This window comes from Thamnophis elegans, chromosome 5 (genome assembly GCF_009769535.1).
Source record: "Thamnophis elegans isolate rThaEle1 chromosome 5, rThaEle1.pri, whole genome shotgun sequence".
Taxonomy (NCBI): Eukaryota; Metazoa; Chordata; class Lepidosauria; order Squamata; family Colubridae; genus Thamnophis; species Thamnophis elegans.
The window spans coordinates 63,986,348-64,013,939 of record NC_045545.1 but is presented as its reverse complement, the minus strand read 5'-3'; the positions used below and the strand labels follow the sequence as shown (position 1 = coordinate 64,013,939).

The window sequence follows — 27,592 nt, the reverse complement described above, 5'->3', positions numbered from 1 at the left end:
CGTGGGACACCCAGAGATTGGTTCTTTGATGCGCATGGGCAAAGTGGAGGCAACCATACTCGGGGTTGGGTAGGAGGGAGCGAATTCTGATTGCTTCCGTCGTTTCCCGCCCACTTCGCCCAGGGCGCCAGGGGGGCGGTGAGATGAGGCGGTCGCGAGAGAGCGTGAGCTTAAATAACTGGAGTAACCTCGTTTGGAGGGATAGAATGTCAGAGCGCGCTTCGCCCAGCACAAACGACGACGGGGTCAGGCTCCACCCTGCAAGGGACAGCGCTGGTTTCTCTGCCGCTCGGGCCGGAGGAGGAGGCTGCCAAAGCGCTGCTGGTGGCGGAAGTTGAGTTTGTATCGTGTGAGGCAGCTTTTTAAAGTCTGGGTCTAGGATACGTCCGAGGTGAGGGCGAAGTCATAAAATAGAAATCGAAAGCTGAAGAAAAGTAATCGTTGCAGCTGTTGCTTTTATATTTTGTATTTTTCAAAACACCAGGAAAAGAGAGAGAATATATAATGTTCGTTACGATGGTGCCCGAGAGAGAGGAGAGGACAAGCTTTCCTTAGGAAAATAGCTTCCACTTCCAGCATCTTCCTAAGCTGGCTGAACCACTTGGTTGAAGCAGAGACTCTCGGATTCAGGTGTTCCCGACCGACAGTTGCTAGTGATAGTAATAAATCGGCTTTGTCAGGTATTTTGTCCCTCTTTCCTATTTTCTCTGGTTAAAAAAAAGAAAAAAAAAGGGCAGGTCTTAAATGTGAAACTGAAACGGCTACTTCTCCATAATACAGTATGGAGAACAAACAGTTTAAAACTTTTTTTTCTTAATAAAATTATTGATAGTGTAGTTTAAAGATGCAAGTTGTTTGCTGTGCTCAGTTCTCTCGTCCAATTGATGCAAATTATATAGAGATTTTGAATTTTGAAGTGCATTACAGGGAGACAGATTAATGGATAAAGAGATTGATCGATAAGTGGCTGAGATTTGTCTTGGGGCAGAGTAAATGTTTCATTGAAAAGGAGCAATTGAGTTTCAAAATGGGCTGCAGAAAATATTGGTTGCATGGGTTTGACTAGTTACAGAATTTCATTGGCACCCATCATCCCAGTTCCATAGAAGTCACAATGGATAAAACTGTATCCGTTTACCAAGGCACAATATATAATAAAGATGAATTAGAAGTCAAGATGGACTTTTATTCTTCTCCGCAACACATAATATTTCTAAATAATTGCAGATGCAAAAATCCTTTTCACTGGTTAAGGCAGCCCTTGTTTGTAGGTGCTTTTTAAAATCTTGAAAAATGGAAGACAGAAAAAAAGTTTCTTCTCATTCTACCCATTCCCTTTTGAGACCTTTCAGATCTTCAACAATTCACTTTTCTTTCTTCTACTAATCTGTTTTGATATTATCTCATCTCTGGGCAATTAACGGCTGACTATTATCAATGTTAAAGTGCAATTATCTAAGGCTGTTCTATTTTATTGGTTGCAATTCCAGTGGCACATTGTTGTGCAACAAAATAAAATACTTGTAGAATGTTGCTTTGCTCCAGAATTAGCTTCTGTGGGTATGTATCTTATGTCATCATAATTATTACAGAGACTTTTATACTCTCTGTGTTGTTGAATCAATGTGGTTTATAAAGTAAAGATTACATTTAAATATAACAATGAAACATGCATATTATAATAATAGTCCATAATAAACAATATCCTTCATTTTCTATTGTTTGTCCTACCCTTTGGAATCTCCTTCCCTCCCCCCTTCTCTTTCTCTCCCCCCCCCCCCAAACACTCTGGAGATCAGATTAGTCCTGAACCTATCAGCTTTTCATAAGGCCTTAAAGAATTGGCTTTGCCATTGGATGCGAGGATCTCATTGTATGACAGTACCCATGCCATGATTTATGTTAATTATTGTTGATAATGGATTTTGGAATAACATGGCTATGAATTGTATTCTGTTTTTAAATATGATTCTACATTAATTTTAATATTGCATGAATTTTATTTTGTTTTTAATTGCTGTAGTTACCTAGAGTCATATATTTGAAATGGACAGCTATATAAATTGAAATAATAAATCATGTGTACATCCTTTACTCATTCCACAGCTTCCTAATATTTATCGAAAAGGGTGAAACTTAAGCCTTTCAATGAACAAAAGTGAGGATGCATATTTTGTTTCAGAGATAAATTATTCTTTAAGAAGGCAACTTACACATTGAGAGATTGTCTCTGAGCTCTCATGGAAGATGAAACTCTTAGCATATACTCCCTGCAAGTATGTTTTGGGGAGATTCTATTTGAAGTAAGCAATCTTAGAGATAATCAGGTCCTCAGCCATGTAGACTTTATAGTCTATTGATTGTAGTTGTGGGCATCAGGCTAAAAATTGCGAGACTGAGTTCTAATTCCACCATAGGCATGAAGCCATCTGAGGTCCATCATGCCAGTTTCTTGACAAAAATGCCAAATCCAGTCTAAACATCTGGTTGACATAATAGGCTCTTGGAAGCAGTCCCAAAACAATTGGAACACCACTGGCATTGACAACATCAACACCAGTCAATCGCAAAAGACATCTTCATTTGGAATAGCTTACATCCCGTGACAGTACCTTTAACAATATCAAACAATATCTGCCTATCCCAGGGTCCTTGGGAAAAACTCGATGGACAAAAATGTGAAATCCAGTCTCATCAGCATCTCAGTTCCTGCAGTGCTAATGTTATGTGACATAACAGATTATTTCCTTTAGATGTATTTTGCATTATCTCCAGTTTCTAGATGGTCTTTAAAGGCAGTCCTGTGGAGTTGGAATGGAGGATGTGGGAGGCATAAATGTGGTTGTTTGTACTTTCTGTTACAAAATATATAATTGTATATATTAAAGGCTAAATTGGGTTCCACTTATTTTTAGACTAAAAGGTAAAGGTTATCAATATTTTGATTTGATTTTTTCATTCCCCCACTTCCTCTTCTTAAAAACATGCTCCAAATAGTTTGTTCACTTTATCATCATTTGAGCTAGAGTTAGAACATAACTTAAATAGGGAAGCTGAAAATACTGTTTCAAATGATGTCCTGATTCGATAATTCAATGAAAAGATTGGACTGGAAATATTTTCAAATAGAGGACAGAAGGATAGTATATTAATGAATTAGAAGAAATGGAATGGTGTAGAAATGTTGTTGTAAATAAATACATACAATTTATTTGCTTTCAAGACAAGAAGAAAGAAAATGTTATTTATTTATTTCAGTATTTGACTCTGGATCATTTTGAAATGTGGTGGTTTCAGCAAGGACTGAGTTTCTTGCCTTCTGCCCTGGTTATTTGCTCGTCTGCTGCTATAGTGTTTCCATATGTTATTGGAGTACTCTTAAACCATATTGACCCTTTCGTACCCTATATCAGGTCAGTATACTTTATATTTTTGCATTGCAATTTATGTTCAAATGTTACATCTATGAAACTTATCTTACCCTCCTGTTTTTTGCTTTAAAAGTTTTTTAAAATGGAGTTACTGTATTTTTTGGAGTATAAGACATACCGGAGTATAAGACACACCAAGATTTTGAAGAGGCAAATAAAAAAAAAGTTTTGCACTCTGCAGACCTCCCAAAAGCGGCCTGTTTTTCACGAAAACGGGCCCGGTTTTTGTCACAAAAAGGGCATGCATAACGTTTAGGAGGCTTGTAGAGTGCTCCTGGGAACTGGGGGGGGAGGAAGCCCCTAGGAGCACTCTGGAAGCCTCCTAAAGTATGCACAGCCATTTTTGCAAAGGGCGGGGTTTTGGAGGCCAAAAATACTGTATTCAGTGTATAAGACGCTCCAGATTTTCACCCTCTTTTTGAGGGAAAAAGGTGCGTCTTATACTCCAAAAAATACAGTAGGTTAAAGCCACAGCATTTAGTAATTTGAGTTTATTATAAAATTAAAAGACAAATTTAAAATACATTAACATTCCTTTTGAATTTGAAAGACTTAACAGCAGTAGTGGATTTTTTTTCTTTATTGTCAATTTTCTTTTAACAAATATTGTTAGATTTATCTCTTTATATCAAAATGGATGAACTTTATTTCATAAACTATTCATAAGATACATAGACATGCACTTATATACAACAATAGCAATAGCAGGCTTATACTGCTTCATAGTGCTTTACAACCCCTCTAGGTGGTTTATAGAATTAGCATATTGCCCTGAACAATCTGGATCCTCATTTTACCAACCTTGGAAGGCTGAGTCAACCTTGAGCTGATCAGAATTGAACTCTGGCAGTTGGCAGAATTAGCCTGCAATGCTGCATTCTAACCACAGCCAACACACACACACAGCACATTTATACACACATACTAAAGTGATTGTTCCCTCTTTCCCTTGCTCTTTTAATTAGATTTGCAAAAAGTTACCAAGGTGGCAGGATATCATATGTATTTCCATATTTATTTACTTACTTTAAATATATTTTTTCATCCATATGTTTTCCAAAATGGCTTGTCTGTTAAAAAATACATGTATCAGACCAAATATACTATGTAACGTAAGAAACAGATATGAGTATGTTTAGAAATCTCCTTTCAAAGCTCCTTGAACTGAATTGGAGTGAAGAAAGTACAGGAACATACTGGTGGTTTTCTTTGTTTCCTTTCATTGTGGAACTTCACAGTACAAATAATTCTGAACTTAACGACCAGAGTTGAAATTATAATGGACCCTACCAAAGGTACTTATGAGTCATCTCCCTCACAGTCACAGGATAGCATTTCAGGCAGTTGGTCTACATTTATCACCATTTACAGCATCCGGTGGTCATGTGACCATGATTTACAACATTTTACTGAAAATTCACTGGAGAAGAGCCTAATGCTGGGAAAGATTGAGGACAAAAGAAGGGGACGACAGAGAAGAAGGTGGCTGGATGGAGTCACTGAAGCAGTAGACGTGAGCTTAAATGGACTTCGGGGGGAGTCCATGGGGTCGCAATGGGTCGGACATGACTTGCAACTAACAACACACTGAAAATTGGCATTTACTTCCAATTTTGTCAAAAACATTTGGTAGCAAACAACAGGTTCACTTAATGATTGTGGTGTTTGCTTAATGACTGGATTTGTTTAATGACTTCTGCAAAAAAACACTTGACCCATTTTATGGCTATCACAAATTACAGCTGGAATGGGCAGTCTGCATTATGGTCATAAGTCAAGAACTATATCTAAAGATGTTTATTGGATCATTCCCAAGGTGTTCATAGGCCCAATAAATTTATTTCAAATAATGTTAAGTTTTATCATCTTGATTCCTTTGGTGTATATTACAACTCTATAATTATGGTGGATGTATATCTGAACTTTCATTTACTTCTGGAAATACTCTAACTACTGTACAGTAATAATACTGTTCTTTTCCTTCCTCTCTCCACCACATCAATTTTGCTGTAAATTTAAATTCTTATATTTACATCTTTTATATTTTTCATATTTTTAGGACCACTAGCTCATGGATGTCCAACCTTTTTGGCTTGCCTGGACAACATATACAAATATTATATATAAAATATAAAAAAAACAAACTTCCTTTATTTTTAAAAATATTTTCATTATATCTTGTGAGGCCATGTGACTAAATGTTCAGGGCTGCATGTGACCCATTGACCATAGGTTGGACATGCCTGTTCTAGCTAATTAGTAGAACCAAAAATTGGTCTGCTAAAGATGTCAAAATTTTCAGATTACATCTTGGCTCCATGACTCAAAGCAACTATACCTCTCTTACAAGGGACCAGCAAAAGAGAACACTTAGTTCTGCAGTCAAAATCTATACCAAATGTCTATCCTTCACATCTCGAAATAGTAAAAATTATGTACATAGTTCCTGCATTTACAATGAGCTGTCTGAAGTTCTAAAGCATAACAGCTGCAATTCATTGTACTTTATTATTAGAGAATAAAAAGATTTGAGATTTGCATGTACAATTGTGCAATGTTAAATAAGGTACAGTATTTTCTTTCTCTTCCTGCTATTTCAAGCTGCTGCTTCTCTTTTTTAGCAAGCCTTGGTTCTAAACCAGTTTGACATATTGCTCCTCAAAACTTGGAATTTGCTTATGAATTGCAAGACTACAGTATCTATTAAGATATTTGATCTCTTATATATTATCTAGGAAGCAATAGCTTAGGCCTGGGTTAGAGATGTTATTTTGTAAGCATCATTGTATAATTGAAGCTGGAAATAGTATATCTCTACAATGCTTTTCTCCAGTGCACTGCTCAGAGAGCCCAAATGCTGGGTTAACACAGCCTATCTGCCCTTGGACTGAGTGATGTTTTTCTTGACCACGCCTCCCTTTGCCTGCACATGCTCAATTCGAAAACTCAGTCCGCCCGAGTTAGGGCTGTTTTGGGAGAGCTCCAGTCTAAGAGCAGAAAGGCTGGAAAAAGTTTCCCAATTTGGACCACGTTTAAATTCTCAGATAGAGGAAATCACGCTTCTACATCAGGTCTGTCTATTTGCCTCCAGTGAGGCTTCCGTCGCTTTAAGAGAAGGGCTGCGGGTTTTCCCTGCTGTTGCTAATTGCAAGCACTGCAGGGGGTTGAAAAGGCTTGCACAGCGGGGGCTGGCTAGCAAGGGAGCAATTAGTGGGATAAACCAAGTTCCCTGTTGGAACAGGGGCGTCCCAGGGGGAGGAAAAGTCCAGCAAGGCTCTGAGAAGGCTCTAAAGCAGGTGAGCCGGATTGCTAGGATTCCCTCGCCTGCTCCATTTTGCCCGGCAACAGCAGCGACGGCTGGAGCCTTCGCGCGCCTTTCAGGGCTGGAAAGAGCGGGAAGCGGCTGCGTGCGCACCCCCCGCCATTTTGGATCGCTCCGACTCACGCGGCAGAGCTCAGAGCGTGCTAGGAACAAGGCAGCAAGAAGAGCCCAGCCAGCCAACGGAGCCTCAGCGAGCCCTCAACGACTGCAGAACGCCGCGGGGAGGCTGGGAGCTAGTCTGGGAAGCCAGCTAGTCTCTCCCTCCGGAAAATAAGCTAAGTCTCGGGGAACCGAGGGCGGTGGGAGGAAGGAAATCCGACCCCAAGGCGGCCCTTCCCTCCTGGAGATTCTGCCAGCGCTTTTGGACTGCAAAGGCCAGCGCGTGCCCATCCCAACTCCAGCTATCTTCCAGGCCTCGTGGGGACCTGAAATGGCTGAGGAATGCAGGGAGGCCTTAGGGGATCAGGTGGGGCCCTCCAGCAAGCGCTGCAAGCTGGATCCCTCTGTAAATAAAGGCAAAGGGCACAAAGGCTCACTTGGAAGGTCTTCTCCAAGAGCCACAGTGGATCCCAGGGAGGTTTCAAGGCCCCTTCAGCCAGAACCTAGCCCAGACCGTCGCAGCAGGGAGTCAGCTTCCCCTGATCGTGAGGCCCAATCCCCCGGGGACAGTGAATTCTTGTCTGGGGATAACTATGCATCCAGGGATCCATCTCCTGAAGCATCTTGGGGGTACCCCGACTCCCCTAGCTCCTCCATCGGAGAGGAACGAGATTCTGTCCAGAATTCCCCCTTTGGGAAGGGTGGATCCAGCTCAGGCAGGCCTAGCCAGCGCAGGCCCAGTAAGCAAAAGAAAAAAAAGGGGGAAAAGTCCTGCTCTCTCGGATGAAATGAGGGAGGTAATTGCCTTAGCCATCTCCCAAGGGATAGCTGAAGGCATTAAGCGCAAGGGCTCTCGCAAGGGCAAGGCCCCAAAGGAGAAACGCAAACCTCGGGCCTCCACCTCTAAGGAGCCTGTATCCTCCTCCCCATCTTCAAGCCCCTCTCACTCTGGGTTATCAAGTTCTGAGCAGGAAGAAGGGGAGATTTTCGCCCTTTCCGAAGATGAAAACCCCACCCCTGACAAGCCAAAATTCTCTGGCCTATTTCAACCGTCATTATTCAAGTCTATCTTGCACAAAGCCATGACGGCCACAGAGTTAGGCCCCACCTCCAGGCCTGAGGCCTCTCAGGCTTCCACTTCCAAGGATCTTAAGCATGGGTTGTTCAAAGAGACAGTAGAAACTCCTGAGGTTATTCCTGTGCCAGACCTATTTATGGACGCGGTACGGCGCCAGTGGCTACAGCCAGGCACCCTGACCAACCCCAGTGGGGGGGATAGAACTCTATATGCAGTAGAAGATAAAATGGAGGAAATCCTCAAATTCCCGGAAGTAGATGCCCCAGTCGTGTCTCTGACTTCCAATTCCAACCTGCCAGCTGAGCTCCTAGAGGGACTTAAGGCAGAAGATAAGAGGTCAGAAAAGGCATGTCAGAAAACACACATGGCGTCTGCCTGGGCCATCAAGGCATCCACCTCTGCCTCCTTTTTTATTAGGGCCACCCTATTCTGGCTGCGCCAACTCAGGTCCAGACCCCCGCCCAGGAAATCTAGGTGGCGTCATGAGCTAACCAAGATTATTACCGCTGTCGAGTATTCGGCGGATGCCACCTTGACAGCAGCAAAATTCTCTTCCAGAGCTCTAGCTTCCAATATCACCTCCCGCCGCCTCCTATGGCTCAGGCACTGGCAGGCCGAAATGAAGGCTAAATGGAAGCTGGCATCGGCCCCATTTAAAGGGGGCTTTCTGTTTGGAGAGGCCCTGGACAAGTTTGTCACCGAAACCAAGGACAAACGCAAGATCCTTCCGGCAACCTTTAAAAGGGGTGACCGGAAAGGGGCGGGGTCCTTTCGTAAGAGACCCTACAGGAGCCAGGAAACAGGGCAATCTTCTCACCCTTCCTCCTATCAGAGGCCCTTTCAGGCAGGGGGGGATAGGCACCAAGACAGATCCTTCGGGGCTCGTGCCAACCAATCCCAGTCTTCCTTTCGGAGACCATTCCGAGGAGGAGGAAACAACAGTGGTGGATCCCGGCCCTTTCGTAAGGGAAAGTGACGGTCACAGGGATCCCCCCATCGGGGGTCGGCTACGGCTGTATGCCGACAGGTGGGAGGAGATAACATCGGACAAGTGGGTCCTCAACACCATTCGCAAGGACCTTCTCCTGGACTTCCTATCCTTTCCCCAAATAAAGTTTATCCGCTGTCCTACCCCCAGGAACCCAGAAAAGAGGGAACGCATGAGGGCAGAAATCTGCCATCTCCTAGAGATAGAGGCGATAGAGCCAGTCCCCAAGGATCAGCAGGGGAGGGGCTTCTATTCGATCCTCTTCCTAGTGCCCAAAAGTTCAGGGGGGTGGAGGGCCATCTTGGACCTCAAGAGCCTAAATCAGCATCTGGCTTACAAGAGGTTCAAGATGCAGTCACTCCACTCCATCCTGGGCTGTGTGAGGGAGGGGGACCTATTGACATCAATAGATCTCAAAGAGGCCTACCTGCATGTCCCCATCCATGTGGCCCACAGGCGGTTCCTGAGGTTCTACGCGGAAGGGAAGCATTTCCAGTACAGGGCTCTTCCCTTCGGGCTATCATCTGCGCCCAGAACATTCACCAAAATTCTGGCAGTGCTAGCGGCTCATCTCCGCAACCATCCGGTTCGTCTGGAATGTTATTTAGACGACATAATCATTCACTCTCTCACCACCAAGCAGGCACACCGCGATGTTTCTCTAACTGTGCAGACCCTGCAGTACCATGGCTTCTCTGTCAACATGGAGAAGAGCGACTTCCTGGGGGCGTGGCCTGTTGCCGAGGAGGGCTCCACCGAGCTCCTCAGAGATCTGGTCTGTATATCTAATTAAGATCATAGATAGCACCCCTTTTTGGCTAAGAAAGGGGCAGGGAGGATAGCTCCGTAGGCTAGGGTCTAATCGTAAGCCACAGCCTTTTTTCTTTTTTGGCTGTGGAAAGAGATTAGATCCAGCCGAAGCGGAGCGTTTATCTCCAGCCATTTCTTCTCAGCTGCCTTTTTTTTTTTTTGGCAGCCCCAGACAGGCTAGCCCCCCCCAGGACAAAATAAAGTTTTCTCAAGCTAGAATTGATACGGGCGGGTCCCACCCCTGTGAGATTTATGCTTTCATTACTATCGTAAATACCAGCACCATTCGTCTTAGAGACTTCTTTGTCTAAACAGACCTTAAAATGGCGATTTCTCTCCGTGGATGATTGATGTACTCAGCCGGTGTTATCTTCTTGCAGACCGCTCCTTAACAAAATAAACTCTTCTTCTTTGGAAATAGAGGGGAGCGAAGCTCTGCTTACTTGCTTATCTATTATGCCACCCAAGTCAAAGAAGCGTCTTGCTACAAATGTGTCTAAAGAATGTAAAGAATTTTTATTGGAAACACAGCCTTTGTCTCCTACGCCCTCTACTGGAGAAGTTTTAACACAGGAATATCTCTTTAAAATCTTTAATGCCTTTAAGCAAGAACTTAAGGAATTTGTATTGCAACTTTATGATGATCTAAAATCTAAAGTTAATCAAATGAAGGCGAATACGTTTGCAGCCGTGTCTGCCCTGTCAGATTACTCTGCTGAAATAGAGAACAAATTGGAAAGTCTGGAGAATATTAGACAAGCAAGAGATGAGGGTAAAATGCATGTGGAATGAACTACGTTATTTGTGGTAAATATCAGACAAGCAAGGGAAGAGGGCAAAATTTACGTTGTTTAAAGCTTATTAGAACAGGAAGCCGCTTGGGATTATTTTAAGATAACTGTAAAAAGAATGCGGAATGATTTATGTTGTTTAAACTTTGTTAGAAGCGACTACCTTAAAATAGAAGGTTAACTGATTCTTGCTGAAAGTATTATTGGAATATGTGGAATGATTTATGCTACAAATCGCTCTGAGTTATATTTTAAACAAATGGTAGTATAAATTTGATAGTGGTAAATATCAGACAAGTGGGGGATGAGGGTAAAATACATGTGGAATGAACTAAGTTATTTAAATCCTATTAGAAGGGGAAGTCGGTTGGAATTATCTTAAGATAGAAATTGATTCCTGTGTAAAGTAATATCTGATCTACGCTGCTTAACTTTACTAAGAAGGGGAAATCTGGTTAGATTATTTTGAATTACTGTTTGAAAAAGGGGTAAAGAAAGATCATTTACGCTGTTTAAATTTTACTAGAAGGGAAAGTTTGATTACTTGTCTGTAAAGTTATATTTGAATATATGGCATGAATCACGCTGCTTAAATCTTATTGGAAGGGATCATGAGGTTTAGGAAGGGAACGGGAGAGCCTACAGAAGGTCGGGGTAAATAGCAAAGAAGTAAGAGATGAGAATAAAATATAGATAGAATGATTTATATTATTTAAGCATAGATAAAGATGGGGGGCTGAGATCAACACAAAGAGTGGTTTCTTTTTTTCTTTTTTCTCTTTTCTCTTTTCTTTTTTTCCTTTTTTTTTCTTTCTCTGCTTTTCTTTTTTTCTTTTTTTTTTTTTTGATATATTACTTTTATTTTTTTAATTCATATGTATACAAGATATTTTAGATAGAAGGTAATGCCAGGTGTGGGCCCTGGGAAGTCGGGAGGATTAGGGATGGGGATTGTGGGGGGTGGGGTGGGGGGGTGTTAACATAGTCTTAATAAGAACAAGAATGTATTTATATACGGTGGTCCTTTTTTTTTTTTTTTTTTTATTATTATTATTATTATTTTTTTCCTTGGTTCATTTTACTTTTATCAGATCAAACAACATTCAAATAAAGGCATACACCAAGGAGGGAGGTAGAGGGAAGGAAGAGGGAGGAGTAGGAAGGAGTAAGGGGAATGTAAGGAGTAAGGGGAATGTAAGGAGGGTGTCTGGGGAGTAAGGGGAGAAGGAAGGTTTGAGGGGAAAGGGAAGTAGGAGGGGAGTGTTAGAGGGAGAAAGGAAAGTTGGAGGGGGTAGATGGGGTGTATGGAGGATGCAAGGGTTAGGTGGGGTTGTGAATGATGAGTTGTGTTTCCTTTTTACTTGTTCGTTTTATTCCCTTTTTTTTTTTTCTTTTCTTATAGTAAATACCCTGTATATAAATGATTGCAAATGGAATGTGAAAATTGAATAAAATATTTTATTTGAAGACTAAAAAAAAAAAAAAAAAAAAAAAAAAAAACATGGAGAAGAGCCAGTTCCGACCATCCACCTGTATACAGCACCTGGGTGCGGTCATCAACTCCACCTCCTGCCAGGTATTTCTTTCGCCAGACCGGCTGTCGAACCTGAGACGCAGAGTGAAGCACTGCAGCCTTGCCAGGTCGGTACCCATCATTCAGCTGTCCCAGCTCCTAGGGATAATGATCTCGTGCCTGGGGGTGGTTCCCTGGGCTCGCCTTCACGCCAGGGAGCTGCAGTGGTTTCTGCTGCCAGTGCAGAGGGCCAGGAACAGCAACTCACTCAGGCGGGTTCGGCTCCCACGAAAGGTGATCCGGTCTCTGGCATGGTGGAGGTCCAAGGCAGTCAGGAAGGGCTGCCTGTTCAAGGAGCCGGAGAGACTAGTTGTCACCACGGATGCCAGCCTCCTGGGGTGGGGCGCCCACTGTCAGGGCCACCTAGCCCAAGGCCGATGGACTCAGAGGGAGGCCACCCACAGCATCAATTGGCTGGAACTGAGGGCAGCTCGCCTAGCGCTGAGAAAGTTCGCATCTCTAGTAAGAGGGGCTCATGTACTGTGGATGACAGACAATGTGGCGACAAAAGGGCACATAAACCGGCAAGGGGGCACTCGATCAAAGGCCCTCATGCTCGAGGCAGAAGCGCTGGGCAGGTGGGCGGAACGTCATCTGGCTTCTCTCAGTGCAGATCACATCTCCGGCGTAAGCAACCGGGAAGCAGACTGGCTGAGCCGCCAACGCATCGACCACTCGGAGTGGCGCCTGCACCCGGACCTGTTCCAGCAGATCGTGAGGAGGTTCGGCAAGCCACAGGTAGACCTGTTTGCCACACACAACAACACACAGCTCCCACGCTTCTTCAGTCGCTACCACTCGCCCCAGGCGGAGGGAACCAATGCTCTGAGGTCAGCGTGGCCTCAGGGACTTCTGTATGCCTTCCCTCCACTTCCGCTCATCCCTCAAGTGGTGAACAAGCTCCTGACCGAAAAGGCAGACCTCATTCTGGTGGCTCCCTTCTGGCCCAGAAGGCCCTGGTACGCAGACCTGGTCAGCCTCTCAGTTCAAAGACCTTGGAGAATCCCCCGGGACAAGATTGCCCTCAGCCAGGGGGCCATCACCCATCCGGAGCCCCAGTGGCTGCAGCTAGCCGTTTGGCACTTGAAGGGGAGCTCCTGAGAAAGCAAAAATTCTCTGACCAGGTCATTCGAACAATCCAAGCGTCCAGGAAGCCCTCTACGACTAGAATCTACGATGCCACCTGGGCCGCCTTCTCACGGTGGTGCAAGACTAGGAACATAGAGGCCTCCTCAGCCTCGATCCCCCAGACCCTAGACTTTTTGCAAGAGGGTCTGGATAAGGGCCTTGCAGTCAGCACCCTCAGACGCCAGGTTGCAGCGTTGTCTACCATCCTGGCAAAGGGCTCCTCTCGCTCGCTGAGTCAGCTCCCCCAGATCAAGAGCTTTCTCAAGGGAGCAGTGAACATCAGCCCTCCAACTGTTCACCGGTATCCGTCATGGGATCTTCCATTTGTGCTTAAGGCCCTGACCAAAGCCCCATTTGAGCCTTTGAAAAAGACCAGTCTGCGCTACCTCACCATCAAAACCGCTTTCCTGGTGGCCATTACATCCGCTCGCAGGGTAGCCGAGCTTGCTGCGCTCTCTGTCAGGGAGGATTTGTGCGTAGTTCACCCGGACAGAGTAATATTGAGACTTGATCCGTCATTTGCTTCGAAAATTAACTCCCTGTTTCACAGGACTCAAGAACTTATTTTGCCCAACTTCTGTCCCCATCCTTCTCACCCTAAGGAGCGTGAGTGGCACAAGCTGGACGTGAGACGGGCCGTGCGCACGTATGTAAAGAGAACAAAGGACTACCGCCGGTCAGAGGCTTTCTTTGTCTCCTTCCTCCCTGCGTCCCTGGGCCGCAAGGTCTCCTCTCACACTGTGGGACGTTGGCTACGTGCTTGCATCAAACTGGCATATGAGCACCAGGGCAAGACGGCTCCGAGACGAATCACCGCTCACTCCACCAGGAGCGCTGCAACGTCTGCAGCCTGGGCAACCCAGGCCTCTATCCTAGACATTTGTAGAGCGGCCACCTGGGCTTCCCCCACGGCCTTTATTAGAAACTATAAGATTGACACCTTTGCCTCAGCCGAAGCCTCCTTTGGCAGAAGAGTATTACAAAGAGTGGCTGAAATGCCAGAGGCTTCGGCGCTTCCCCACCCTGGGACTCAATAGCTTGGGCATGTCCCAGCATTTGGGCTCTCTGAGCAGTGCACTGGAGAAAGACCGTTGGCTTACCTGAACGGTCGTTCTCGGGGCACTGCGAAGAGAGCCCAAACCAACCCGGGTGTTTGTATTTTGAACGATGTGGCTGTATTGACTGTAATTGATTACAGGACGGTTCCTTCGTTTTCGAATTGAGCATGTGCAGGCAAAGGGAGGCGTGGTCAAGAAAAACATCACTCAGTCCAAGGGCAGATAGGCTGTGTTAACCCAGCATTTGGGCTCTCTTCGCAGTGCCCCGAGAACGACCGTTCAGGTAAGCCAACGGTCTTTCTCTCCAAAATAGCAGTGACTGCAGTTCCTTGAACTGTTAGTTGATTTATTAAAGTATAAATTCATTAATATTGATATTATCAATGTTTTACATCAGTTACTACTTAGGGCTTCAGTGGCATCCTTGGCTTCTGATCTTAAATGAAACAGAGAAGAAATATTAGGACTCAGATTTATGTCTTAACAGTCTTAAGTTACCCTGACCTCACTTATGTAAAACAGGCGTAACCACTTTATGCTATGTAAATATTAGCCATTATTTACAAATATGTATTTCCTGTTTTTAAATGTATATGCTTTGGTAAGTATAATTATTCTCAGTTTACTGTATGATAAGCTATTTCAATACAGTTTGAATGCATCTATTTTACTGCCTGACAAGTTAGGGAAGTTCTTTTCTGAGTTTTTCTCCTCTGCTCATTATGCACCTATGTGCTACACCCGCTCTTATCTGATCATTTCTTGGGAAGCATCCCCAGTCTTCTAGGGTCAGTCCCACATATCATTACAAATATTATTTTTTTAATGGAAAGAAAAAAATTGCTGACCTTAGCTGATTAGCTGATTCTAAAATATTTAGCAGGCTCAGACGTAGAAGTGGTTGGATGAAAAATCTCCAGGAAGTCCTAGGTGTGTAGGCTTTGTATGGGATTTAAAAATACATCATAGAGATAGGTATTGGGAAACCACTATCCTGCAAGAATCTATGTAGTTATCAAAGAAATCTTTATCTTTACTCATACTATATCACTTATCATTAGAGTCAACATTAATAATGGGTGTTAGGTTTTTTTTTGAAAAAGATTTTTATTTTCCATTTTTTCATTTTCATACACTCACATATATACTGTGCATAGCCGGAGCCATACAACATTAAACAATAATCGCAGCAATTCCTCTTGTCAACAGTCCCCCCCAAAATAGAAACCCAATATACCTCTTCCACTCTCCGTACACCTCTTTCTTCCACCCCCCTCCAACTTTCTATCCTCCCTCCATCATCCCCCTCTACCCTACTTCCCCTCCCCCTCTACCACTCCTCTCTCCCGATCCACTCCCTCCCTTCTCACCCTCCCTCCTATCCTCTCTCCCGCCCTCTTTACCCCTCTTTCTTCTATCCCTCTCCTCCTCCCCTTGGTGTATTTCCACTATATGTCAATGTACTTAACTTATCCTATTTTTACAGAGAAATTAAAGAAAAACAGTATACATGTGAAGTCGCATTACATTGAAATCTAACACATCGTATCTAACCTAGTATATATCCCTCCCTCCCCCCCAACACCCCACCTCCCTCCCCCCCCGACTTCCCAGAGCCTGTACACGGTATAGATTTTTAGCAAACACAGTCTAAAATATATTGAGAAAAAAGAAATAAAGAAAAAAAAAGGGTTAATAACATCTCTGCATTGATCTTAGCTTCTTCTTGCTACGCTAACTTTGAACAGTTTAAATCATTCCTGATCTTAAGCATAGGCTATCTGGAATTTCTTAGTCCCATATTTGTTTTGTATATAGTCAATCCATTTTTTCCAGTCTCGTTTATATCTCTCATTTGAATGATCTTTAAGATATGCCTATATTTTAGCCATCTCGGCTAAATTTGTAACTTTCAATGTCCATTCTTGAGTTGTAGGCAAGTCTTTCTTCTTCCAGTATTGCGCCACCAACAGTCTTGCTGCTGTTATTAGGTGCAGAATCAAGTTAGTCTCTACCACTGTAAAATCAGTACTTATACCTAGTAGAAATAACTGAGGAGTAAACTTTATCCTTCTTTTAAAGATATTTTGCATAATCCACCATATTTTTATACAAAATGCCTTAACCTTTTGGCAGGTCCACCATATATGAAAATATGTAGCATCGAGAGAACCACATCTCCAACATTTAGGCTGTAAATTCGGATACATAGAAGCCAGCTTTTTAGGATCTAAATGTCATCTATAGAACATCTTATAAAAATTTTCTCTCAGGTTTTGAGCTTGTGTAAATTTCACATTTCTTACCCAGATTCTTTCCCATGTATCCAGCATTATTGGTTCTTCAATATTTTGAGCCCACTTTAGCATACAATCTTTAATTAATTCTGTTTCCGAAAATAATGGGTGTTAGTTTTGTATTCCATAGGTTTTGTCATTCCAATTGCCTTGCAGGATGCTTAGTATCATAATTTGCTTATCTTTCAGTGACACAGGGGTATTCCCTCCAGAAAGATGCTTGTTTGGAATAATGTTGTGCTTTGCTTCCTTCTTGGGTAAGTATAGTAAAAATAATACTGAGCTTCTGAGATTGCTTAGATGTGGGCTTTAATGAGACTACAGAGATGAATATATCTTAACTAAAGAAAAAGAACATTCACTGAAAGATGTTTGGGGCAATGCAGTTGGTATGTGCAATTAAGACAAAAACACTACAGTTTTTACAGACTTTAAAGGTTGAAACGGTATACATAGTTGCATCTACTTTAATGAAATAGTCTGAACATCTATTCCAACAACACCTGGGCAGAATAGGGAAGCACAGGATGTTAAGCTATCACAGGAATAGCTAAAGAACATATCACTCTGCACTTTACATTCAGAGAAAGTAAGCTATAGTTACTTAACGGGAAGTTATTGGATGGTTGGATTAAAAATCATGGTCTCCAAACCCGTTCTGCCTAGCATGAAAGGAGTCCTCAGACAGTTAATCTACTTCTACAATTCTTTTGTTATGTTTTGCATAAAAGACCACAATTTTCATGTGCTATAATCGTTCATTAGTCTTCATTGCATTTGATATGCTTCTCTATTCTTACTTTGCTTCAATTGTTCATTCACAGCTATTTCCACCATATATGTTCGGTACAAACAAGTCAGTGTTTTGAACCCTGATGAACCCAAGATGCTCAGACTCAATAAGGCTGGCTTAGTGATAGGAATGGTCATCTGTTTTGGGATTTGCATCATTGCAAACTTCCAGGTTTGTGTTTTGGCTGAAATGACAAAAGTACATATCTTCATCATAAGACTTCATCATAATAGCCTATTCTAAGGATATGCTCAAATGAAGCTTGATAAGAAAGATATGTGTTATACTATTTGACATTGGGAACATCATTTCCCCCCATCATTCTTCCATACTTCCAAAAAAGAAACAGCACAAGATGTACAATATATTTTGAATAGTATGTGTCTACTTGGAAGCATCTTTAATTGGTATTGATTGGTTTTTACAATATAGTTGGATACTGAGGATGTTTCTATAGCTATTTCTTAATTTTATTTACCATAAGCAACACGATAGTAATGAAATAAATGTAAGTTACTTTTAAGTTTCCAGGACAAACTGCTGGTATTTGGAATGATTTTATTTTATTTAGGCCAGATGATACTTTTGAAATAGATATATTTGCAAGCAACATACTACACTGTTAATAGAATTAAGTTAAATAAAAAGGATCTATTTCAGTGCAAATAAATCTCAATTTCTGAGAAATGTTTTCTCAGAAATAACAATTGAGCAGAAAAAAATCAGTCCTGACAACTAGAAAGCTCCCCCTTGACTTATGTATCCTCCTGAAATCTAGTTAGTTATTTAGTTGTTGGGGTTTTTTTTGGGGGGGGGGGCAAACTTCAGAAAAGTGAGCAAAGAGCCTTCTCCACAAATCCCATTTTACCCAATTATCTTATCTTGGAATCATAAGCACTTTTAGCACACGCAAGAGAAGCCTGCAAAGGATGTTGTCCTATTTTTGTCCATGATTTCAATTTTATTTTATTTTATTTAGTTCTCTTAGAGCAATTTTGACAGGATAGCCACTCTTCAGCAAATTCAGTAATGTACCCAATCTCATTTCACACAATGTCTCTGAAGTAAAATGGCGGACCATCAGATTTTTCAAAATTATTTTGCAACCGTTTTCAGACTGATAGGCATTGATTTGTTTTTAATGGACATCTTCAGAAATCTCTTATCAAACCTGAATATTTAATGAACAGTGAACCTTGGAGGTAGAATTCCTTTAACTGAACTGATTGAACCAGAAGACTCATTAGTTATTACTGTGGCACATTGAATGTAAGTGATTGTTTAGGAAATAAATGAAGTCAGGACTGATGGTTTATATTTTTCCTTCAAATTCTCTTCTATATTAATAGAAGCTCTAATAACATTCAGTGGCAAAGATACATACTCATGAAAATTTAAAAAGCCGATTAATTTTTTCACAGAATTATAACCTGACAAAAGAAAATGGGGGAAATGTTTTCTTAAATTAATCATTTAGTTAGGTGGGTATTAATGTAGTTTGGGGGGGGAGACTCATTAAATACAGTTGCCTTCTTATAGCAAAATCGCTGTCTTTAGGATCTATATCATTACAATCTTTCTCTTAATTAAATAATGAACTTCCAATAATGATAGATCTATAGGTTTTTATAGTGGTTTGCAGATAGCGATATTTGTTATTGAGCCAAAATCCTGGTAATTTTGAGAGATTCTATTCAGATTAAGTTTTGTGATACTGTTTGAATCTTTCAAGTATTACTCCAGTATTGTCCAAAAACCATTGAATTATGTTATTTTTCTGTAGAAAAATGTTACATATTCCATACATACATTTGGAAGTTTCCTCGCATTTGGATTAGGAATCATATATATTCTGCTTCAGACAATTATTTCCTATAAGATGCAACCACGAATTCATGGGAAGGATATTTTTTGGATCAGATTTACAATGCTGCTATGGTGTATAGTAAGCGTATTGAGTAGTATCCTTTATTGTAAAACTGCAAGTGACGAGAGGTAGATAGAAAATAAAGTATCTTCTCTCGCTCCCTCCCTCTCTCTATCTCTCTTTTTCTTCTATCTATCATCCACACACACACACACTGTATACTGTATATATACATACATACATACATCATATGTGTCTGTGTGTTTCTGTGTGTGTATACCAGTGGTGGGTTCCTACCGGTTCGGCCTGGGTCCCCGGTCGGTGCTGTTGGTGCCGCCATCTTGTTTTTTAGTTCTGCACATGTGCAGAATAAAACGTGCACACAAGCAAACCAGCAGTAGCGCGTGCCGGAACCCACCCCTTATACACACTGTATATGTGTATAATGGGTGTCAAACTATCTAGTCACATGACTTATAGTGAAGTTCTTCGCTTTTGTAGAGCAGGGGTGGGCGTGGCCTATGCATGACGCATTGGCCCGCAGGCTGCCAGTTTGACAGGCCTGATGTATAACATAATTTTATATTGCTAAACTAATGCATACTGCATAGTATGTTTTTTTAAAAATATTATTTATATAAATAATAAATAAATGTACAAACTGCCTATCTCAATATCCAAAGCGATTCTGGTCAGCAATTTTTTATCACTATCATGAGTTCTACTTTGCTTCATTATTTATTACTCTTATGAATGTATTTCATATCTGGATAATATTTCATGCACTTGATTGCATGTGTTTGAATCTTAAAAAGTTTATGGCATAATAATTTATTAGTATTCATTGTGTTCATATTTATTTCATTCATGTTACACGTATTGATTGGGAAAAGGATTTCATAATATAGTATTTTACAAGAATAGGTAAAACTTTACATATATGTGTTTGTGTATATATATATATATTCTAACAGTAATATAAATCCTAAAACTTTATATGTGTATGTATGTATGTATGTGTGTGTATGTATATGTATATATATGTATGTGTATGTGTGTATGTATGTTTTAGGATTTGTATTTCTGTTAAAATCCCTAATTTCTGTTGATTCTCTTCTCAACTGCATCCTCTTAATCCATATCTCATAGGTTTATGAGAATCCCCTGATCCTTAACAATTTTCTGGATGAGTGAAATGCCATGATTGTGTCTTGTACCGACTGGCCTTCAGATGGGACATTTGTTGCATCATTGGCACATTTTAAAAGGATGGGGCAAATTAGAGATAACTTTAAAAAATCATTTAAACTAAAGATTACACCATCCCTTCCCAAAATGCTTAGGGCCGTGATGGTGAACCTATGGCAGATGTTCTACAGGTGGCACAGAGCCCCGTCTGCAGGCACGCCAGCTGTCACCTCAGCCCACTCCACCAAGCATGCACGCATGCCTCCCACCGGCCATCTGGTCTTTGGGTCTCTGCCTTACATGCATGTGCGAGACAACTGCACGCATGAGCGTGGGGTTCTCGCATTGCATTCTGTGGCCTCACAGCTCCCTTGCACCCTGTTTTGGCTTCCAGGTTAGTGCCAAATGGGGGGACAGCACCCAGTTTTGGGCCTGCACCAACCTGGAAGCCAAAATGGGACACAGTGATGCTGCATGACCCCCTCCACACCCCGTTTTGGGCCTAGAAAGCCTCCTGCACCAACCTGAAGCCAAAAATGGTCAAGGGAGGTGTAGGAGGGTCATGCATGCATGCGCAGGGTGTGTGCATGCATATGCGGGAGAGTTGTGCACGCATGAGGGGGGGGTGCGCAGGGGGGGGGGTTGTGTCGTATTGCTTTCAGCACACGACAACAAAAAGATTAGCCGTCACTGGCCAAGGGTGTACAGCCTTTAAATAAAAACAAGCAAGTAGGGTTAGACAAGAATGGATGGAGAGTAAGGCTATTTCCTGTCTTTCAAAGATATTCCTTAATTATTAAAGTGGGTATTTCAACATCCATTTTACTCAGCTTAAGTGGAACAGATTCCCTACAGAAGATTCGTTGGAATCCCCAGGAGAAAGTAAGTTTGATTTTTTCTTAAAAAGACAACAAAGACACAAATGAAATGTGTCAAGTGCATTGCAGAAGACATTCTAAGATATTCTTAATGCATTGTAGTGTTTATATATTGTTAAATACCATATTTAGTTCTGCTAATACACACAAACATAAGCAAGAAGTCTACAGTTGGCTTCATTACTGCAATTTAAAAAGAGATCCAGGGTAGCTGGTCTAGCCTGTTTAATATTTAATAAAGCTAGTTTAATAAAGTTAGGTTTTCTGTTGAATCAGGCCAAAGTTTTATTCCTAGATTTTACTGAGAAGTTCAAAGACAGGATATGAACAAAAGGTATTTTATTTTGCCCCCAGCAAGTAGTATAATGCCTGTAAACATGGAGAAAGTGTATGTATTTGCATTTATGTGTAGACACACAAACCATGTTTAATAGCCATTAATAATTTCCATTGAGAATTAGGTAATTATTTGTCTTATTCTCTCTTGTTATATTTTGGTATTGCTAAAGCCTTTCCAAATTTCAGTTCTCATAATCTCTAGAGCAGCGCTGGCGAACCTTTTTAGGCTTGCGTGCCATAAGCGGGGGGGGGGAGCGCAGGGGGGTCGTGCGTGGGCGTGTTGCACCCATAATGCAATGTGCGACTCCCCCAGTGCGCATTCGTGCATGACAGGCACCTTCCCCCCCCCCCCATTTTTTGCATGCTTTTTTCCCCCTCCCCAGGCTCCCAGGCTTTATAGGAGCTTGGGGAGGGTGAAAAAAGCCTCCCCCCACCCCTGAAGTCACTTCCAGTTTGCTCGTAGGGCTGTTTTTAGTCCTCCGGAGCCTTCAGGGAAGCCTCCTGAAGATCCTTGAAGGCTCTGGAGGACTTAAACTGACCTTATAAGCAAACCAAACTTCCAGTTTGCCCATAGTTTTTTTGCACTCTGGAGGCTTCAGGGAAGCCTATAAAGCATCTGGAGCCTGGGGAGGGCGAAAAATGGCTTTTAAAAAGGCTGAACTCAGCTGGCCAGTGCGCACATGCACACTGGCCAGCTGACGGCAACGCCTCACGTGCCCTGACAAATGGCTCCACGTGCCACCTGTAGCACACGTGCCAAAGCTTCACCATCCGGGCTCTACAGTCTAGATGGACATCATCGCTAGCAAGTTTAGCATTATCTGTCTGGAAGACACTAGGATTTTTTTTTATGTACATAAACATATAATGGATGTAAAATACATTATTATTAATTAATATATTAGTTAATATTATTAACATAAAACATACATTATGGATGAAAGTGATGCTCTCTTTAACCTTTAATCATTCTATAATTGTCTAAGGCCTTTTGACTGCTTTTTAAAAGGTCTTGAAACATAAATTGCACATTTTTGTTAAAACACTCTTATTGTTCTTATTACTGGTTTCCCTTACTTGAGTTCTCCATTAGAATTGATGATATTCTACCATTGAAAAGCACTCTTGATAATACATTTAAAAAAAAATCTTCTACAGGGATATATCTTTCATATCATTGCCGCAGCCTCTGAATGGTCTTTGGTTTTCACTTTTGTCAGTTTTTTCCTGACTTTCATCCGTGATTTTCAGGTAAGTTTCTCTACTTACCTGGGTAGACATACCTTTGGTAGACAGGAAGTGTCCTTAATCTAGGAACAATGGCTACAGATGGCATTGTATTTAGCAATCAGAGAAAGTAGTTGGAACCAAATTCTATGCGAGGGATTTGCCATTTTTGAGTGAACAGTGTATGAGAACCACAAATAGTAGTTGGGTCATAGAAACAGATGTTTTGTTTCTGTTTTACTAAATATCTTCTATTTGGAAATTTTGAAATTTATCTGAAATTGAGGTGGAATAGAAACCATCAAAACAGTTTTCCATACCCACCGGACATTAAGAAAATACTTTATTAAAATGTATTATGAATTCGGCAACAGAAATTAGCCTTTGATATTTATTATAAGCAAAATAGGTGATTATTCAAAATATTTCATGTTTTATTTCCTGATTTTTGAGCTTAAAGCTAAATAGCGATATATGAATATTTTATTTTCAGAAACTGATCTTGAAGTATTATATTTTTCAAAATAATTGAAATTATTATTAATTGAATTAATAATCTATAAAAGATATAAATAATAATATATAAAATATAGAGCAAATTGCTTAGTTGTTAGCAATGTATTTTCTCATTTTTGAATTAAAATTGAAGAGTAATACATTAGCCTGCTCATAGTAAATGTCTCCTAAGTCACGATTTAATTGTAGAGTGGGTGAACCTGGCATGTTACTGAGAATTGGATGAAGGGAGAGACTTTCAGAAGTGTGACTTTCACAATTCTGATTTGAATTTTGGTTTTTGCATCAGCTGAAAGCCCAGGGCAGGGGTGGGAAAGTGGCTGCTATGTTGCAGAAAGTCATGCAGGTAACCAGGGATATTATTCCTCTGATTACTGTGAGTGAGATCTTTGATTATGGCTGCCTGTTAAATGCCCACTTAGTAAGATCAGGGAGGGGGAGGGTTCCCTTTGGGTCTCTATTCAGAGCATTACTATCAGAGGTGTTGAACTCATCTTTTTGGTTGCCATTTCCTCCAATAGACCAACATTTCACCTATGAATAGATGGCTCAGGCCTTTTGGAATTTGTATTGTTTTAATCATAAGAGATGAAGCATACATTGCTTAAAATTGGGTACAGTTGAAGCAGCTTATAAGCCTAAAAAATACAAACGTGTAGTTTACCTCAATAATGTGAGGGGGAATTAAAGATAGTGTGCTGCAAAATATTTCTCCCCTTCACTCTCCATTACCTATTTTTGGTCTAGAATTTATGTAGTGCTGTACATGTTCAAATCAGTGGTGAATCTGATCATATCTCTTTAGCATTGGAATTTGTTTGGAGGCTCATTTTTCTCTGGGGTCCTTCCAGGGCCAGTGACCTCAATGGTTGGGCCTAGAAACATTCTGATTCTCTGAAGCCCAACCCACTGGCATCATACAACTTTCAAAGCAGAGCCAAGGTGGCGCAGTGGTTAAATGCAGCACTGCAGGCTACTGCTAGATCAGCAGGTCAGCGGTTCAAATCTCACCGGCTCAGGGTTGACTCAGCCTTCCATCCTTCCAAGGTGGGTAAAATGAGGACCCAGATTGTTGGGGGCAATATGCTGACTCTCTGTAAACCGCTTAGAGAGGCCTGAAAGGCCTATGAAGCGGTATATAAGTCTACTGCTATTGCTATAAAGCAGAGGGCTCCAAGAACATAGTGAGCACCTGAGAACAACCTTTCACGGGGAGCCAGGAAGACTTTCCACCTGTTGGGAAAGGAAGGAGTCCAGGCAAAACTCTGGAAACAGTCCCATTCAGCATTTAGAAGTAATGACTTCCAGAGACTTCAGGTACTTGCTTTAAGGGATAGGCAAGGAAGAGAACAAAGTCTGAGAGATGGAATGATTTGAGATGATTTTGTGCAATTTTTGAATGTTGACAAAATTATTAAGAATCTCCATGATATCCCTTAATTATTTTTATAAAGTAGAATCATTTTTTGTTTTATCATAACAGAACCAAATTAACTAATAAATTTCATTCTTTTCCACCATTTATTGTAGAAAATCTCATTGCATACGGAAACAATACTATTGGGCCCTAATCTTTATCACACTCAAGAGCAGCTGGTAGCAGATGAGCAAGGAATGCCAATCACAGGAAGCATATGAGAAGAAAACACAGAAAATGACATAAATTAGTACTTCTGTGTGTGGGGGAGAAGCTTTGGTTCACATATAGCACTTCCATTTTTTTAATAGCAGAAATCATGATGTCTATTAATTCCACTGGCATCAGGCCATATACATGGCTATACGTACAGTCCTTTGCAAAGGTTTTAGGCAGTTGTGCAAAAATGCTGTACATTAAGAATGCTTTTAGAAATATAAGTGTTAATAATTTATTTTTATCAATTAAGAAAATGGAAAGTAAATGAACAAAAGAGAAATCCAAATCAACAATATTTGGGGTAACCATCTTTTGCCATCAAAATAGTATCAATTCTTACACTTGCACAAAGTCAGGGATTTTGTAGGATTAGGGTCAGGTATGTGATTAACCAATTATACCAAGCCAGGGTCTAATGAGCATCAATTTCATATGTAGTTTGAAACACAGTCACTAATTGAAACAGAAACAACTTAAAACTGAGTGAGGCACAGTCAAACTCTGCTACTAAGGTGAGGTTGTGGAAGACAGTTTCATGGTCTCTCCTAGGCAAATATTGCAAAGCAGACTGGGGTTTCAAGATGTGCTGTTCAGGTTCTTTTCAAGAAGCACAACGAATTGGGCAAAACTGAGGAAACAGGAAATTTAATGCAGCAGATGACAGACACATCAGAGGTGGGTTGCTCCCAGTTTGGCCCGGATTGGGAAAACCAGTAGTGGCAGCGGTAGGAGGCTCCGCCCACCCGCCCAGATGCTTCTATGCAAGTGCAGAAGTGCTACATGTGTGAGCAAGTGCATGTCCATGTATGAGCAAACCGGTAGTAAAAAAAAACCACCGAGACACATCATGCTCACTTTCCTTGACATTGGAAGATGTCTAGCAGTACCATCAACACAGAACTGGCAGAAATCAGTGGGGCCCAGGTATGTTGCTCTACTGTCTGGAGAAGTCTGACCAGAACTGGTCTTCATGGAAGAATTGTGCCCCAAAAGTCTGATGGAAACAAGGCCAAGTGACTCAACTATGCACAAAAATATCTGAACTGGGATGTAGAAAAATGATAGTAGGTCCTTTGGAGTGATGAATCAAAATGTGACATTTGGCTGTAACAGGAGTTTGTTCACCAAAAGGCTGGAGAGCATACCATAAAGAATGTCTGCAGGCAACAGTGAAGCATGGTGGAGATTCCTTGCAAGTTTGGATTGCATTTCTGCAAATGGAATTCAAGATTTGGCCAGGATCAATGGTGTCCTCAAAGTTGAGAAATACAGGCTGATACTTACCTATCATACTGTGCTATCAGGGAGGCCTGTGATTAGCCCCAAATTTATTCTTCACCAGGACAATAACCCTAAACATACAGCCAATGTTATTAACTATTATCAGTATAAGAAACAAAAAGTTCTGGAAATGATGGTTTGGCCCTCACAAGAGCCCTGATCTCAACATCATTAAGTCTGTTTGGGATTATGTGAAGGGTCAGAAGGATTTGAGGCAGCCTACATCCACGAAGGATTTCTGGTTCTCCAACATGTTTGGAACAATTTGAAGGAAACTTGCCAAGTTCCTTCAGAAACTTGTGCCTAGTATACCTAGAAGAATTAATGCTGTTTTGAAGGCAAAGGGTGGTCACTCCAAATATTGATTTGACTTCTCTTCTATTCATTTACTTTCCATTTTGTTAATTGATAAAAAAACAAACTATTAATGTTTCTGAAAGCCATTCTTAATTTACAGTATTTTTGCACAACTGCTGAAAACTCTTGCGTTTTATGTTATATAACATTCAGTGCAATATATAAAAATGTCATTTTATGTGAAAATGCTACTATTAAGGGTTTTTACTGACTCTTGCCAATTGTTTATAGAAAAAGTTTTTAAGTATCTCACAAAAGATTGTACAATGTAATATAAAAATGATTATATGGTATGTATCTTTACAGATTTTTATAAAATAAATAAAAACTTTGCTGACAAAAGTTGATTTTTTTAAATGCCTCATAAAATTGTTGCGAATATTCTCAGAATATTTCCCATTGTAACGCTTTCAGACTACAATTACTTGCCTAAAGAATATTCTCAAAATGAACAAATAATTTGACTAGATTAACTAAGTTTAATAGTGGGACAAATATGGGTAGAGATAAGAGCACGTCTTCAGAAAAAGAAATGAGAGAAAAAAGCATGGTCCAGGTATTTTGCTTCTTGAAATTTCCAAGCTTCCCCTCTTAATTTATATTAAAATATTACTGGAAACTGGGAATAAAGCAGTTCTAAATTATCTAAACTGATCTCAAATACTACTATATACATTAGTCTTAATTTTAATCCATACAGTAATTGATAAGAGAATAAACTCTTGTTTGTATTGAACTATATCATAAATAATGGTGAGAGAATGAAAATGTTTGGAAATACAAGAAGGTATTTTAGTAGAATCAAAACCATTACACATTTACTTTACATTGGTAGTCATATAAATATTAAAATTAAATATTGGTAACTGCCTCTGTAAATCTGAGTGATAGCCTGTATATATGTTGTATAAATGGGCTTGGAAAGCTAGTGTCAT

General features: G+C 40.9%; 1 protein-coding gene across 3 annotated transcripts; it reads left to right on the top strand.

The window, feature by feature from the left end:
• Window positions 1–102: 102 nt before the first annotated feature.
• On the top strand, window positions 103–26,365 carry DRAM2 (DNA damage regulated autophagy modulator 2). 3 transcript variants are annotated; one of them, XM_032217990.1, is made up of 9 exons: window positions 103–391; window positions 485–680; window positions 3,259–3,413; window positions 16,765–16,832; window positions 17,400–17,539; window positions 19,152–19,329; window positions 21,226–21,305; window positions 22,799–22,891; window positions 24,914–26,365. In XM_032217990.1, the coding sequence occupies exons 3-9, from the start codon at window positions 3,283–3,285 to the stop codon at window positions 25,019–25,021; spliced, it is 798 nt and encodes a 265-aa protein (XP_032073881.1). In that variant the 5' UTR covers window positions 103–391; window positions 485–680; window positions 3,259–3,282; the 3' UTR covers window positions 25,022–26,365. The 3 variants fall into 3 exon arrangements, with proteins under 3 accessions (XP_032073881.1, XP_032073883.1, XP_032073882.1); XM_032217992.1 differs by lacking the exon at window positions 485–680; XM_032217991.1 differs by having other exon boundaries at window positions 103–680.
• The last annotated feature ends 1,227 nt before the right edge of the window (window positions 26,366–27,592 follow it).